A 16,397-nucleotide genomic window follows, 5' to 3' on the forward strand; every position below is an offset into this window, starting at 1 on the left:
TTGGTTCAGGTGACCACCTAATCAGAAGCACATTAAGTAGAATAAGGTGCACTCTGGTTGGAATTCAACTGACACTGGAATGGCTGTCAGACATGTAGAGAAGCTGATTTTTATAAAACTGTGCAGTGACCTCTTATTTTTTTAAATTTCTGCCAGAGCTGTATATATAGCTAGCTCTGGCAAAAATTAAAAAATGAAGCAAGTCTCTGGATGCCAGTTGGTAATAAACCAGGACACACATATATATTTTTTTCATAGAAAAAATTACATTACACCACCTGTCTCATGTACCCATGTATAGGAATGTTATTTGCTTTATTATAAATACATATCTGCGTTAACATTTTTTGAAATGTTTTATGAAATAAGTCTTGTAATTTTTAAAAAAGACTTTTGTTTTTAAAACTGATTTGAACCAAGAATTAGCATAAAGTACTGTTGTCAACTTGTTCCATGAACAGGTATGTGAGGCTAGTTTCACACTTGCTTTTTTTTGCAGCGCGTTTTTCCCGCAAAAAAACGCATTGAAAAAACGCATACAAAAGCATACAACTGCTGCGTTTTTTTCAAGCATTTTTATGAGCATGCATGAAAAAAACGCAGCGTTTTTAAGCGTTTGTATGCGTTTTTAGTGCGTTTTTACCGCGTTTGCGTTTTTTTCCAACATTTTTAGGTGGTCCCTCACACTACCCAAACCATGACTTTACTAACCCTAACCCTGACCCTAACCCTAACCCTGACCCTAACCCTAACCCTGACCCTAACCCTTAACCAAATCATACTTAACCCTAACCCAAACCCTAAACCCTAACTAACCCTAACCCTAACCCTGACCCTAACCCTAACCCTGACCCTAACCCTGACCCTAACCCTAACCCTGACCCTAACCCTTAACAAAACCATACTTAACCCTGACCCTAACCCTAACCCTGACCCTAACCCTTAACCAAACCATACTTAACCCTAATCCTGACCCTAACCCTGACCCTAACCCTAACCCTGACCCTAACCCTTAACAAAACCATACTTAACCCTAATCCTGACCCTAACCCTGACCCTTAACAAAACCATACTTAACCCTAACCCTGACCCTAACCCTAACCCTGACCCTAACCCTGACCCTAACCCTGACCCTAACCCTTAACCAAACCATACTTAACCCTAATCCTGACCCTAACCCTGACCCTAATCCTTAACAAAACCATACTTAACCCTAACCCTGACCCTAACCCTAACCCTGACCCTAACCCTAACCCTGACCCTAACCCTAACCCTAACCCTAACCCTGACCCTAACCCTTAACAAAACCATACTTAACCCTAATCCTGACCCTAACCCTGACCCTAACCCTTAACCAAACCATACTTAACCCTAACCCTGACCCAAAACCCAACCCTAACCCTGACCCTGACCCTAACCCTAACCCCCCTTAACTAACCCTAACTCTAACCCAAACCCCTAAATTCCATGGTTTAAAAAAAAAAACGCATATGCAAAAAAACGCATACATGAGCATGCCAGTGCGCACATATGCGCATCCATAGGCTATAATGGCCATTTTTAGCGCAAAACGTGCGCATATGTGCGCATGCGCTTTTTTGCAGGGCCAAAAAATGCAACATGCTGCGTCTGGAAAATCCAATCGCACACCCCAAAAAAACGCAGCGCATGAAAATCGCATACATGCGCTTACAAGCGCGCAGGTATGCGCACCCATGTTAAATATAGGGGAAAAAACGCATGCGCACATGTGCGTTTTTTTCCAGCGCTAAAAAACGCAAATGTGAAACCAGCCTTAGATCTTTTTCATATATTAACTCTTAAATTTTATTAATTGCATTATATCTTTATGCATATTATTAAAGAAAGAAATCAAGAATGAAAGAAAGAATTTAAGGAAAGGTATAGAAAAAAGGAAAAAGTGAGGATAAGTACTTCGAAAGTATTTGACATGCAAATGAGCACCGCCCACTACTAACACAGGAAAAGGTATAAATAGGTTGCATGTTGTTTTTTTTTTTTAAGTATTCACCTGATAAAGGCTGGTTTGCCAAAACACGTTGTGTTTTAACTTTGTATTTTAATAAACTGTATTGAAGAATCCTGGAAGCACAGAGTGGAAGCGTCCATTTCTTGTTTTCCTTCTACAAACACATGGTCGATGAGTGTGATGGCGAGGACAATCATGGCTTCCAATGGTACTGGGTAACTAGTATTTATTGACCATGTGACTGAAGACAGAAGCAGCTGGATGAATTCTGAAGTGTAAGGGGCTATAGTTTGCTCAGATTCAATCAAATGCAGCAGGGTTGATTGGACGGCACTTCACAGAACAGATGGACAGTGACCAAAAACATACTACAAAAGCAACCCAGGATTTTTTTTAAGGCAAAGAAGTGGAATATTCTGCAATGGCCGAGTCAATCACAAGATCTCAACTCCATTCAGCATGCATTTCCCATGCTTAAGAAAAATTTTAATGCAGAAAGAACCACAAACAAGCAGCAACTGAAGTCAGCTGCAGCAAAGGCCTGGTAAAATATTACAATGGAGAAAACTCAGCGTTTGGTGATGTCCATAGCTTCCAGACTTCAGGCAGTCGTTGCCTCCAAAGGATTCTCCACAAATTATTAAAAATGTACATTTTATTTATGGTTAAGTTAATTTTTCCAATGACTGTTGAGTCCCTGAAGTGAGGAGACTAAACGTTTCACAGGATATTTTTGTTCATCCTCTTTAATTAAACCTGAAAACACTTTAATTACATCTCATTGTCTCATTTTAAATTAAAAAAAAATAGTGGCATGCAGAGAGCAAATCACCAAGATTCGGGCACTGCCCAAATATTTCCTAACTGTATACGAAAGAGAGAGAGTGAGAAAGAGAGAGGAAAAAGGAGAATGAGAGAAGAAAAAGGAGAGAGAGAGAGCGGAAAACTTATTGTAAATGACCAAACTGCTGGTTGTGAGATAAATGGACTCTACATGGACTCTGCCAGCACAGAATAACTGTTCAAACGAAGTACCGCCGCTAGGTGCACTACGGCGTGGCCATTCATTTCCACCTTCTTGTTTTCCCTCTATCTCCACCCTTCTCTTTGATTGACAGCTCAGGCTTCATAGAGAAAGGTAGAGATAGATAGAAAACAAGCAGGTGGGAAGGTGTGTGTATATAAATGATGGCCCCGCCATAGTGCAACAAGTGCCTGGACTTGGTCTGAACAGTCATTCTGGTTATTTCTCCACCACTGCCAGGAACTTTGGGTCATGTACTTGGCAGTGAAGCAAAGAGAAAAGGAGCAGGACACAAGCAGTGTGGCAGTGTGTGTGTATATATGTATGTATATATGTAGAAGAGTGGTGTATTTGTGTATTGAGGTAGCTGAACTGAGTGTGTGTATATTGATGTAGCAGAGCTGTGTGTGGTATGAGTATTAATGTAGTAGAGCGATATTTGTATTGATGTAGCAGAGATGTGTGAGTGTGTATGTGTTTGCATTGATACAGCAGAGCTGTGTGTTTATATGGGTGTGTACTGATGAAGTGGAGCTGCGTGTGTATGGGTGTACATTGATGTAGCAAAGCTGCATGTGTATAGGTGTGGATTGATGAAGCGGGGCTGTATGTGTACACAATGGGGGCCTGATATTATGTGAAAAGGGATGTACTGTGGGGGCTATTTTGAAAAGTTGGGCGGTATGGCTATGGCAGAAATTCTCCAATCAATAAGCATGTTTTCAACATCTTTGTGGTTTTTGGTTTTTAACCCCTTTCTGACATCAGACGTACTATCCCGTCCATGGGACCCGGGCTCCTATGCCCATGGACGGGAGAGTACGTCTAGCGCGATCAGCGGCGCCCACGTGGTGAGCGCCGCTAATCGCGGCCGGGTATCAGCTGATTATCACAGCTGACACCCGGCACTATGTGTCAGGGGCGGTCACGGACCGCCCCCGACACGTTAATCCCTTGCACACCACGATCAAGCACGATCGCGGTGTACCGTGGGTTAAAGGGAAGCATCGGCAGGGAGGGGGCTCCCTCCGTGCTTCCCTGAGCCCCCCACAGCAGCGCAATGCGCAGCGCTGCTGCGGGGGGCTCTTTCCCTGCAGGTCCCTGGATCCAAGATGGCGATGGGGACCTTCGGGGGCCTGCAGGGAGCTGGCTTCCTCAGTGCCTGCAAAGCGCAGGCATGAGGAAGCCTTCTGCACTGCCTGTGACAGATTGCTGATCTGTCACAGTGATCTGTGATGTGACAGATCAGTGATCTGTGATGTGACAGATCAGCGATCTGTCACAGGACAGTGATGTCCCCCCTGGGACAACCTAATAAACTTAAAAAAAAAAAAGTGTAAAAATAATTTTAAAAAAATCGCTAAATAAATTAAAAAAAATATATATATATACACTCACTGGCCACTTTATTAGGTACACCATGCTAGTAACGGGTTGGACCCCCTTTTGCCTTCAGAACTGCCTCAATTCTTCGTGGCAGAGATTCAACAAGGTGCTGGAAGCATTCCTCAGAGATTTTGGACCATATTGACATGATGGCATCACACAGTTGGCGCAGATTTGTCGGCTGCACATCCCTGATGCGAATCTCCCGTTCCACCACATCCCAAAGATGCTCTATTGGATTGAGATCTGGTGACTGAGGAGGCCATTTGAGTACAGTGAACTCATTGTCATGTTCAAGAAACCAATCTGAGATGATTCGAGCTTTATGACATGGCGCATTATCCTGCTGAAAGTAGCCATCAGATGTTGGGTACATTGTGGTTATAAAGGGATGGACATGGTCAGCAACAATACTCAGGTAGGCTGTGGCGTTGCAACAATGCTCAATTGGTACCAAGGGGCACAAAGAGTGCCAAGAAAAAAATTCCCCACACCATGACACCACCACCACCAGCCTGAACCGTTGATACAAGGCAGGATGGATCCATGCTTTCATGTTGTTTACGCCAAATTCTGACCCTACCATCCGAATGTCGCAGCAGAAATCGAGACTCATCAGACCAGGCAAAGTTTTTCCAATCTTCTACTGTCCAATTTCGATGAGCTTGTGCAAATTGTAGCCTCAGTTTCCTGTTCTTAGCTGAGAGGAGTGGTACCCAGTGTGGTCTTCTGCTGCTGTAGCCCATCTGCCTCAAAGTTCGACGCACTGTGCGTTCAGAGATGCTCTTCTGCCAACCTTGGTTGTAACGGGTGGCAATTTGAGTCACTGTTGCCTTTCTATCAGCTCGAACCAGTCTGCCCATTCTCCTCTGACCTCTGGCATCAACAAGGCATTTCCGGCCACAGAACTGCCGCTCACTGGATTTTTTTTCTTTTTCGGACCATTCTCTGTAAACCCTAGAGATGGTTGTGCGTGAAAATCCCAGTAGATCAGCAGTTTCTGAAATACTCAGACCAGCCCTTCTGGCACCAACAATCATGCCACGTTCAAAGGCACTCAAATCACCTTTCTTCCCCATACTGATGCTCGGTTTGAACTGCAGGAGATTGTCTTGACCATGTCTACATGCCTAAATGCACTGAGTTGCCGCCATGTGATTGGCTGATTAGAAATTAAGTCTTAACACACAGTTGGACAGGTGTACCTAATAAAGTGGCCAGTGAGTGTATATTCCCTAATAAATTCATTTTTTGGAAATAAAAAAACAATAAAAGTACACATATTTGGTATCGCCACGTCCGTAACGACCTTCCCTATAAAACTGTCCCATTAATTAACCCCTTTAGCGAACCCCTTAAAAAATAAAAATAAAGCAAAAAATAATGATTTATCATACCGCCGAACAAAAAGTGCAATAACGCGCGATCAAAAAGACACATATAAATATCCATGGTACCGCTGAAAACGTCATCTTGTCCCGCAAAAAACGAGCCGCCACACAGCATCATCAGTGAAAAAATAAAAAAGTTATAGCTCGCAGAATAAAGCGATGCAAAAATAATTATTTTTTACATAAAATTGTTTTTATTGCATAAAAGCACCAAAACATAAAAAAATGACATAAATGAGGTATCGCTGTAACCATACTGACCCGAAGAATAAAACTGCTTTATCAATTTTACCGCACGCGGAACGGTGTAAACGCACCCCCCCAAAAGAAATTAATGAAACGCTGGTTTTTGTTCACTCTGCGTCCCAAAAATCGGAATAAAAAGCGATCAAAAAATGTCACGTGCCCGAACATGATACCAATAAAAACGTCAACTCGTCCCGCAAAAAATAAGACCTCACATGACTCAGTGAGTCAAAATACGGAAAAATTATAGCTCTCAATATGTGGTGATGCAAAAACTATTTTTACAATAAAAAGCGTCTTTTAGCGTGTGACAGCTGCCAAAAATAAAAACCGCCATAAATAGTAAATCAAACCTCCCGTTATCACCCCTTTAGTTAGGGAAAAATAATAAAATTAAAAAATGTATTTATTTCCATTTTCCCATTAGGGTTAGGGCTAGGGTTAGGGTTAGGGGTGTGTTGGGGTTAGTGTTGGAGTTAGAATTGGGGGGTTTCCACTGTTTGGGCACATCAGGTGCTCTCCAAACGCAACATGACATCTGATCTCAATTCCAGTCAATTCTGCGTTGAAAAAGTCAAATGGTGCTCCTTCCCTTCCAAGCTCTCCCATGCACCCAAACAGTGTTTTACCCCCACATATGGGGTATCAGCCTACTCAGGACAAATTGCAAAACAACTTTTGGGGTCCTATTTCTCCTGTTATCCTTAGGAAAATAAAAAATTGGGGGCAAAAATATCATTTTTGTGGGGAAAAAAATGATTTTTTTATTTTCACGCCCGGGCGTTATAAACTTCTGTGAAGCCCTTGGGGGTTCAAAGTGCTAACCACACATCTAGAGAAGTTCCGTGGGGGATCTAGTTTCCAAAATGGGGTCACTTGTGGGGAGTTTCCACTGTTTAGGTACATTAGGGGCTCTACAAAGGCAACATGACACCCGCAGACCATTCCATCAAAGTCTGCATTCCAAAACGTCACTACTTCCCTTCCGAGCCCCGACGTGGGCCATACAGTAGTTTTCTCCCACATATGGGGTATCAGGGTACTCAGGACAAATTGGACAACAACTTTTGGGGTCCATTTTCTCCTGGTACCCTTGGGAAAATAAAAAAAATGGGGACTAAATGATCATTTTTGTGGAAAAAATACGATTTTTTTTATTTTTACGCCCGGGCGTTATAAACTTCTGTGAAGCACAGGGGGAGTTCAAAGTGCTCACCACACATCTAGATAAGTTCCTTAGGGGGTCTAGTTTCCAAAATGGGGTCACTTGTGGGGGGATTCCACTGTTTAGGTACATCAGGGGCTTTCCAAACGCGACATGGTGTCCGATCTCAATTCCAGCCAAAAAAGTCAAATGGCGCTGCTTCCCTTCCGAGCTCTGCCATGCGCCCAAATAGTCGTTTACACCCACATATGGGGTATCAGCGTACTCAGGACAAATTGCACAATAACTTTTAGGGTCCTGTTACCCTTGGGAAAATAAAAATTGGGGGTGAAAAGATCATTTTTGTGGAAAAAATATGATTTTTTAATTGTACCGCTGTACGTTATAAACTTCTGTGAAGCCCTTGTGGGTTCAAAGTTCTCACCACACATCTAGATAAGTTCCTTGGGGGGGTCTAGTTTCCAAAATGGTGTCATTTGTGGGGGGTTTCCACTGTTTTGGTACATCAGGGGCTTTCCAAATGCGACATGGTGTCCGATCTCAATTCCAGCCAAAAAAGTCAAATGGCGCTGCTTCCCTTCCGAGCTCTGCCATGCGCCCAAATAGTCGTTTACACCCACATATGGGGTATCAGCGTACTCAGGACAAATTGCACAATAACTTTTCCAGTCCAATTTCTCCTTTTACCCTTGGTAAAATAAAAAAAATTGAACCTGAATTATTTTTTTTGTGAAAAAAAGTCAAATGTTCATTTTTTTTTTAAATATTCAAAAAATTCCTGTGAAGCACCTAAAGGGTTAATAAACTTCTTGAATGTGGTTTTGAGCACCTTGAGGGGTGCAGTTTTTAGAATGGTGTCACTTTTGAGTATTTTCTATCATATAGACCCCTCAAAGTGGCTTCAAATGTGATGTGGTCCGTAAAAATAAAATGGTGTTGTAAAAATGAGAAATCGCTGGTCAAATTTTAACCCTTATAACTTCCTAACAAAAAAAAATTTTGGTTCCAAAATTGTGCTGATGTAAAGTAAACATGTGGGAAATGTTACTTATTAAGTTTTTTGTGTGCTGTATCTCTGTGATTTAAGGGCATAAAAATTCAAAGTTGGAAAATTGCAACATTTTTGACAAATTTCCGTTTTTTTCACAAATAAACGTAAGTTATATGAATGAAATTTTACCACTAACATGAAGTACAATATGTCACGAGAAAACAATGTCAGAATCACCGGGATCCATGGAAGCGTTTCAGAGTTATTACCTCATAAAGGGACAGTGGTCAGAATTGTAAAATTTGGCCCGGTCATGAACGTGCAAACCACCTTTGGGGGTGAAGGGGTTAAAGAGTTTCTGCTTCAAAAACTAAGCAAAACATCCCTCCCTATGGAAGAAATTACGGGGTTCTTTTGCAGACTGTCAATTTCACGCTGTATTAATCTATAATCTGAACATACAAATAACATCAGAACTATGAAGTTTTCTATGTTTTACAAGAGCTGATTTACAAGTGAAAGATTTTTCACAATCTTGACAAGAATATTGCCTCCCCTCCGTGTGCGTTCTCTGATGTCCAACTAGCTGTGCTTTTAAAGTAAAACATTTCCCACATTCTGAGCATGTAAATGGCTTCTCTCCTGTGTGAGTTCTCTGATGTCCAACAAGATGTGATTTTATACTAAAACCTTTTCCACATTCAGTACATGAAAATGGTTTCTCCCCTGTGTGAGTCCTCTGATGTCTAACAACATGTGATTTCCTGCTAAAACATTTCCCACATTCTCTACAAGAATATGGCTTCTCCCCTGTGTGAATTTTCTGATGGTCAACAAGATGTGATTTCACTGTAAAACATTTTCCACATTCTGAACATAAAAATGGCTTCACCCCTGTGTGAGTTCTCTGATGTCTAACAAGGTCCGATTTATGGTTAAAACATTTCACGCATTCTGAGCATGAAAACGGCTTCTCATTTCTGTGAATTCTCTTGTGTGCAGAAAAATTTATTAAAGTCTTAAAATGTTTCCCACATTCAGAACAAGTAAATAATTTACCTCCTCTGTGACCTGTACAGTGGTGATCACTTTGTGACCACTCAGATGATGGTTTCTGGAAATTTATAGGATCAGAAGACGTATCTTTGCTGTGAAGACTTGATGGTAAATTTGAGGTAGTGTGTGCTCCATATGCATCATTGTATTTTACTCTATATTCTGGAGTAAAAAGGAGATGTCCATCCAGGCTATTGGTGCTTTCATCTGTTAGAAACAAATACACATGTAAAGGCTATGTAGACATTCACACAAAATTTCTTTTGCTGTTCATTTAACTCCTAAATGCAAAGTTAACAAAATTCTAAATAGTCTTCACCACCACTTAATGATGGAGCTAATTTTGACCTTAATGACCAGGCCAAATGTTTGAAATCTGACCAGTCACTTTATGTGGTAATACCTCTGGAATACTCCAACAGATCCCGGTGACTCTGAGATTGTTTTTTATGACATATTGTACTTCATTTTAGTGGATAATTTTGGCTGATATGATTTGACAATATTTATGAAAATATCAAAAATTTGACAAAAAGAATTGTTAATTTTGTAATTTTCAAATTTTCAATTTGTATGCCCTAAAATCAGATAGTTATGCCACATAAAATAGTTAAAAAATAACATTTCCCATAACATTTTGTCTACATTTGCATAATTTTTGAAAAAAAAATTTTATTAGGAAGTTAGAAGTGTTCAAAATTGATCAGCAATTTCTCATTTTTCCAACAACATTTCCAAAATCATTATTTTTAGGGAGCACATCACATTTGAAGTGATTTTGGGGTGCCATGTTACAGAAAATATCCAAAAGTCACACCTTTATAAAATCTGCACCCATCAAAGTCCTCAAAACCACATTCAACAAGATTATTAACCTTGAAGCACTTCACAGGAATTAAAAGAATATGAAAGGAAAAAATGAACATTTTACTTTTTTTCACAAAAATTTTACTTTAGACCCAAATTTGTTTTACTTTCACAATGGTAACAGGAGAAAATTTGTTGTCAAATTTCTCCTGAGTATGCCAATACCCCATATGTGGGGGAATACTACAGGGCTGAGAAGGGAAAGAGCAACTCTTGACTTTTTCAATGTGGAAAAATACCTGGAATCAAGAGCGGACACCATGTCGAGTTTGGAGAGCCCCCGATGTGCCTAAACACCCACAATTGATATAGAAGGGTTAATGTTTTGCATTTAATTGCCTTTAATTGCTAGAGTTTGCTAGAATGTGCTTAGTAATGTCAGCAGTCTGGTAGGTTCCTATTCAAGGAGACCGCACTTCTTATCTTATATGTTCTCAGAAGTCAGCAACAATACGTTCTGGGTACATGGTAAATAAAATGTGACCCTGGGTAATGGGGGGCTACATGAATTACATTGAGTTACATTAGCTGTAAATGGTATAAAAATTGCCTTGTGTTTCATTATGTCAGATAAAGTGATTTGCTCACAACCTGTGTGCAGTTTCTTATTTCTCCAAGCGCTTGTCAATTAAGGGCGTAACCTCCTGATTTGGCCTCGCTGGTGATCTGGCATATTTGATCAGCTCGACAGTTTTGGCACCCAACGTGGGGCCGTGGTAACCAGCCTATTTGGAATCCGTGTGTGGGCGCTTCCTGGGAGATTGGACATGCAAATCCAGCTGCAGCAAGGTGAGAAATTTTATTCTTACACTTTGTTTTGCACTTGCAATCTCTCTGGATTTCTCCATATCTCCGGATAAAGGCTGTACAACACGGTTCAAAAGAACCTACATCACTAGTGAGGTTTGTGTTTGCCTGTTTATGTCCGTATGAGAGTTGAATAATAGAGTAATAAGATAATAATTGTCATCTGTATTATCTGTTAATATACTAACTGGTGGTGTACTTTGTAGTACAGAGCTGGAATAGACTGTGCAGTGTTGTTATTTTGGTCATTTTGGATTGGCAGTACATCATATGAGGTTGTATTTTGTATAGGGCTGTTGTTTAAGAAGTTGGCTTTGGTGCTCTCAGAGTGTCAGTGGACACTGCTGTAGTTTCATAAGTTGTGTTAATTCCCAAGTGCAAAATAGGCAGGCTGTGCGAATCCTTGTATGTATGTCTATGAGAACCTCTGAATGAGATGAGTAATTGAGTATAAGGCATATAAATAAGTCCCTGATTGATGAGGGGTTCCGCTACATGTGGTCCTCTGTATATGACAGAGGACATTATTCAACTCACTTTGAGCTGAATCCAGGAGGAGTGATTGAGATAAGGGATTTTGCTCTCTTCTTGTAAAAATCAACTGATCGCAGAAAAGTGAAAGGAAAGAAAAAAAAATCCCTGAATGAGCATTGTATCAATGAATCATCACACACCATTTTGTGTCAAGGGATTGTTACCTTTCCAGTTCTTGTGGAAGGTCCAGGACAGATGCGTTATAGATATTTCAATCTATATCTGAGACTGAATGAATTGAGAAATGATATACAGTACCATTCAAAAGTTTAGGGTCATTCAGAAATGTCCTTATTTTTTAAAGAAAAGCAGTTTCTTCCAATGAAGCTGACATTAAATGATTCAGAAATACACTCTATACATTGTTAATGTGGTAAATGACTAGTCTAGCTGCAAACGTCTGGTTTGTAATGCAATATCTTCATAGGTGTATAGAGGCCCATTTCCAACAACCATCACTCCAGTGTTCTTATGGTACTTTGTGTTTGATAACTGTATAAGACGGCTAATGGATGGTTAGAATACCCTTGAAAACCCTTGTGCAAGTTTGTTAGCACAGCTGAAAACAGTTTGGCTGAATAGATAAGCTATAAACCTGACCTTCCTTTGAGCACTACATTTGTTGGTTCCATTAAACTTTCAAAATGGCCAGAAAAAAAGAACTTTCATGTGAAACTCGACAGTCTATTCTTATTCTTAGAAATGAAGACTATTCCATTTGAGAAATTGCCAAGAAACTGAAGATTTCTTACAACGGTGTGTAGTACTCCCTTTAGAGGAGAGCATAAACAGACTCTAACCAGAGTAGAAAGAGAAGTGGGAGGCCCCGCTGCACAACTGAGCAACAAGACAAGTACATTAGAGTCTGTAGTTTGAGAAATCGATGCCTCACAGGTCCTCAACTGGCAGCTTCATTAAATAGTACTTGCAAAATGCCAGTGTCAACGTCTACAGTGAAGAGGCGACTCCGGCTTGCTGGCCTTCAGGGCAGAGAGGCAAAGAAAAAGCCATATCTGAGACTGGATAATAAAAGGAAAAGATTAATATGGGCAAAAGAACACAGACATTGGACAGAGGAAGATGGGAAAAAAGTGTTATGGATAGACGAATCCAAGTTTGAGGTGTTTGGATCACACAGAAGAACATTTGCGAGACGCAGAACTGAAAAGATGCTGGAAGAGTGCCTGACACTATCTGTCAAGCATGGTGGAGGTAATGTGATGGTCTGGGGTTGCTTTGGTGCTGGTAAAGTGGGAGATTTGTACAAGGTAAAAGGGATTTTGAATAAGGAAGGCTATCACTCCATTTTGCAACACCATGCCATACCCTGTTTACAGCGCTTGATTGGAGCAAATTTCATCCTACATCAGGACAATGACCAAAAGCACACCTCCAAATTATTCAAGAACTATTTAGAAAAGAAGCAAGCAGCTGGTATACTATCTGTAATGGAGTGGCCAGCGCAGTCACCAGATCTCAACTCTATTGAGCTGTTGTGGGAGCAGCTTGACCTTATGGTACGCAAAAAGTGCCCATTGTTCTGCCCTCTGATATAGGGCAGTCCATTGTGTTATGTGCTCTGAATAAAGCAATATGTTTGTGTTATGTGCTGGGTTAGTTATAGCACCATTTAGTGGTGGCTGAATTTATAGCTGCGTCTTAAACAGCATTCAAAGCCTGTGCCTTTAACAGAAGCAATGCACTTTGGGATTGAAGCAATGCATTGTGGTAACAAAGCAGTGTATTCTGGGATGAGGGAGATGCCATTTTCCTTTTGTGTATCTCATAAGACGCACATGTGATTTTTGTCCTCCTGTTAATCTTTGTTTTCCTGTGACTTCTCTACTTGAGTCGCTATCTGGGTAAAGCATATCTGGTAAGGATCAGTGTTTTCTTGCAATGCAGTGATTTTCAGAGGTGTTATTTACTGTCTAGCAGCCAGGAGATGTCATTAACTGTTTAGTTGCCAGTTCACAGTGAATGTAATCAGAGATTCCTGTATTCTTATGTAATGTTTGCATCACCGTACACTTTCTAAAAATATGTTAGCTGTGTGGTCATCTGCCCAATACTTACAGATGTCGTTTGCATTCCTTGTAGTTTTACCGCGCATGTTCTATACTGTTCACCAATAAACAAGTTAGATTAAAGAGAACAGTCTGCTTATTTGAAACACAGAACAGTGGTTTATGCTGAATTGCACACCGTGTCAACGTGTATGAAGGCAGAACACCCATCAAGTCAAACCAACATTTGGGAGGAGCTTTTGGAAGCATGGGGTGATATTTTTCCAGATTACCTCAGCAAATTAACTGCTAGTATGCCAAAGGTCTGAAATGCTATAACGGCAGCAAAGGGAGCATTCTTTCTTTTCAAATGAAAATCTTTTTTCGAAACTTGGCAATGTCTGGACTAGATTTTAAATTCCTTTGGCAACTCATTTGATTACTAAAAGTATGAGGTTTCATGAAAAACACAAAATTGTCTGGGTGACCCCAAACTTTTGAACGGTAGTGTAGCTCGTGTTATATGTGGCATAACATTAGAAAGTTTACTGGATGCATTTGGCCAGAAGTGGGCAATGCTCGGTTACTCACATTATAAAAGTTATCTGCCCTTACAGTGAAGTCCCGTGATTTTGAGGGTTTTGTAGAAATTTATTTTGATTAGGGCTAAGAAATGCTGCACTGTTTCTGTGTGAAGGACACTATATTTCTATAATTCTGATGGGAGGGGTGAATGAAGCCAATGCGCAATTTCTTGTGAATTCCTGTTCTTATCTCCGCTAAGTGCCTGATGGGAGGGGTGAATGATGGCGTTGCACAAGTTCTCTGTATTTCTGTCCTTGGTGTAGTACGTGCTGGGAGATGTGCGCTTAAAGCAACAGTACTGTACTAAACAAGAAAAGAAAAAGAACTGTGCCTATTTTAGAGGAAATGTGTGAGAGATTGTTTGGCCATTAATGTGCTTGTTCCTGCTTCTAGTTGTGTGATTGATATATAGCAAATTGAGGATCAGTAAAAGGAGGTAGCCAACTGCACAGCTGATCTAGTAGGTTAGAGGCCTATCACATCTGGGCCTTCTTACTTTAGTCAGCGGGTTTTTGTTGTGGGTGAGAGGCAAAGAGCCTTACCACGTTCCATGGAGCTGGGCTAGTAGGTTAGAGGCCTATCACATCTGGGCCTTCCTATTCTAGTCAGTTGATCTAATGGGTGAGAGGCAAAAAGCCTTCTCGTTACATCCTGTAGGTCTACCAGATTAGAGGCAAGAAGCCTTCCCGCTACACCTTGAGAGGCTCGCACTGACTTGCTATGTGTGGCCTGTAAGACAAGGTCCAGGCACACTAAAAGAACATTTCCAGAATAAAGGTGAGCTGTCTGGAGAATAAGTTGAAGCCATGGGCAACTTGTTCTGTGTGTGCAGTCAGGGCCCCCAATGGGATTCAGAATTGCTATACAGATTGTAAATGAGAAGAAAGGAAGCAGTGAAAGATGTGGGACCAATATTGAAAAAGGCAAAAATGAGTGTGGATCTTTGGATATACATAAAAAAGGCATAGACAAGGGATGAAAATAGCAAGTGAATAAATGGTGTCTGAGAAAGTGCAGCAGTACGGAAGTAAGGTGTATTATGAATGTTTTGATACATAAAAGTCTTACTATGACCGACACGTGACTGCTACCATCATACCTCTGTATAACCAGAGACCGAGACAAGACAGATGGACTTGTAAACACTGTGGTCAGACTCAGACAAACCCAGATTGGAGAGCTATTTGTGTGACCTGTACTACCGACCTAAGCGAATTGCACTAAATCCTGTCCAGACAAGATCACATGTAGTGACATAAGAAGCTAACATAATAGAGAGAGGCAGCGTCGGGCTGAAAAGAAGGCAGCTGGCACTGTGGAGGCCTGAACTGCAGGAGGAGAGACACCCACGGTGAGCAGCGGGACCCTTCCCCCCTCCCCCGGCAGTGACAAGAGAATTATCAGAGAGGCAGCTTTGGGCCAGTAAGAAGATAGTTGGCATGGTGCCCGCTTGAGCTGCAGGAGGAGAGGTACAGGTGGTGAGCAGTCAGACATTCTCCCCATCCCCCCCAGTGGAGACACAGGTGACAGGCCTGGCCCCTCTCTTGCTCTGAGTAGAGAGTGCAGGGGAGAGATGGAGGAGAGAGGGGATCAAAAAGCTGAAAGTGCAACTGAGGGGCTGAAGGAAGACATTAGCTAAGTTAAGGCTACAACAGAGAGCCACAATTTAGACCTTCAGTTCATACAGATATCCAGTAGGTAAAGGGAGAGGGAACCGTGCCCAAGGAAGCTGGTGGGGCAGACACTAAAAGGAGCTTCTGCAAAACAGACTGGTGACACACTAGTGATCACCTGCCTCTCCATACAAAGGCCCTTTTCTTGAGGCAACAATTAATGTAACTACAGCTGTGTGAGGAGATCCTGAGCACACAGAATACATGTACAAAAGCTGTTAAACAGGAAGAAGCTCTCACACCACCTACAGTGTGAGTTGAAAAAAGAAAAGCACTGAACCACATAAACCTGCATATCACCATAAGGAAACTGCACTATAATTACCTTCCTTACACACAAAATGAAGTAGGAAGGACCACAGCACCCAATAGGGAAATATGAGCACAAACCACAGAGCATTGAAAATTTCAGAGTCTTCCTTTCAGTCACTGAATAAAATCTGAAACCCTGCAGTATATGAACTCGACAATTGATAAGAGATGAAAGTGACTTGCACATGGTTTATTCAACGGTTAATACTTGTACACATATATACACTGCAGGCTCACTCTGAGAAGATATGTTCATGTGACATCTAGTGATAAAAAGGTTACATGGCAGATGAGAATCGCCTGTATGAGAAGGCTTAAGTAAACCACAAAAAAAAAACCTATATAAGAGTAAAGGGAACCCAAT

The 16,397-nt window shown here is 41.2% G+C and overlaps 2 protein-coding genes across 4 annotated transcripts in view; both read right to left on the reverse strand.

Annotated features, from left to right (window-relative positions):
* LOC141069563 (gastrula zinc finger protein XlCGF66.1-like) overlaps positions 1-16,397 on the reverse strand; it is a 168,607-nt gene that overhangs the window by 21,846 nt on the left and 130,364 nt on the right. For 2 of the 3 annotated variants that reach the window (XM_073559229.1, XM_073559230.1), the window contains exon 7: positions 9,253-9,456. The exons of the other annotated variant lie outside the window; for it this stretch is intronic. In XM_073559229.1, the coding sequence (XP_073415330.1) occupies positions 9,253-9,456 (204 nt within the window). The remainder of the gene's footprint in view (positions 1-9,252; positions 9,457-16,397) is intronic. 3 annotated transcript variants of the gene reach the window in all.
* LOC141069565 (uncharacterized) lies at positions 8,505-9,244 on the reverse strand (the record flags this gene model as incomplete). The annotated part of the gene is made up of 1 exon (XM_073559235.1): positions 8,505-9,244. A coding segment is annotated over one exon (606 nt), but the record flags the coding sequence as incomplete, so codon positions are not given.

The sequence above is a fragment of the Dendrobates tinctorius genome, unplaced genomic scaffold (assembly GCF_039654945.1).
Source record: "Dendrobates tinctorius isolate UK_male_01 unplaced genomic scaffold, ASM3965494v1 ptg000266l, whole genome shotgun sequence".
NCBI classification, from domain to species: domain Eukaryota; kingdom Metazoa; phylum Chordata; class Amphibia; order Anura; family Dendrobatidae; genus Dendrobates; species Dendrobates tinctorius.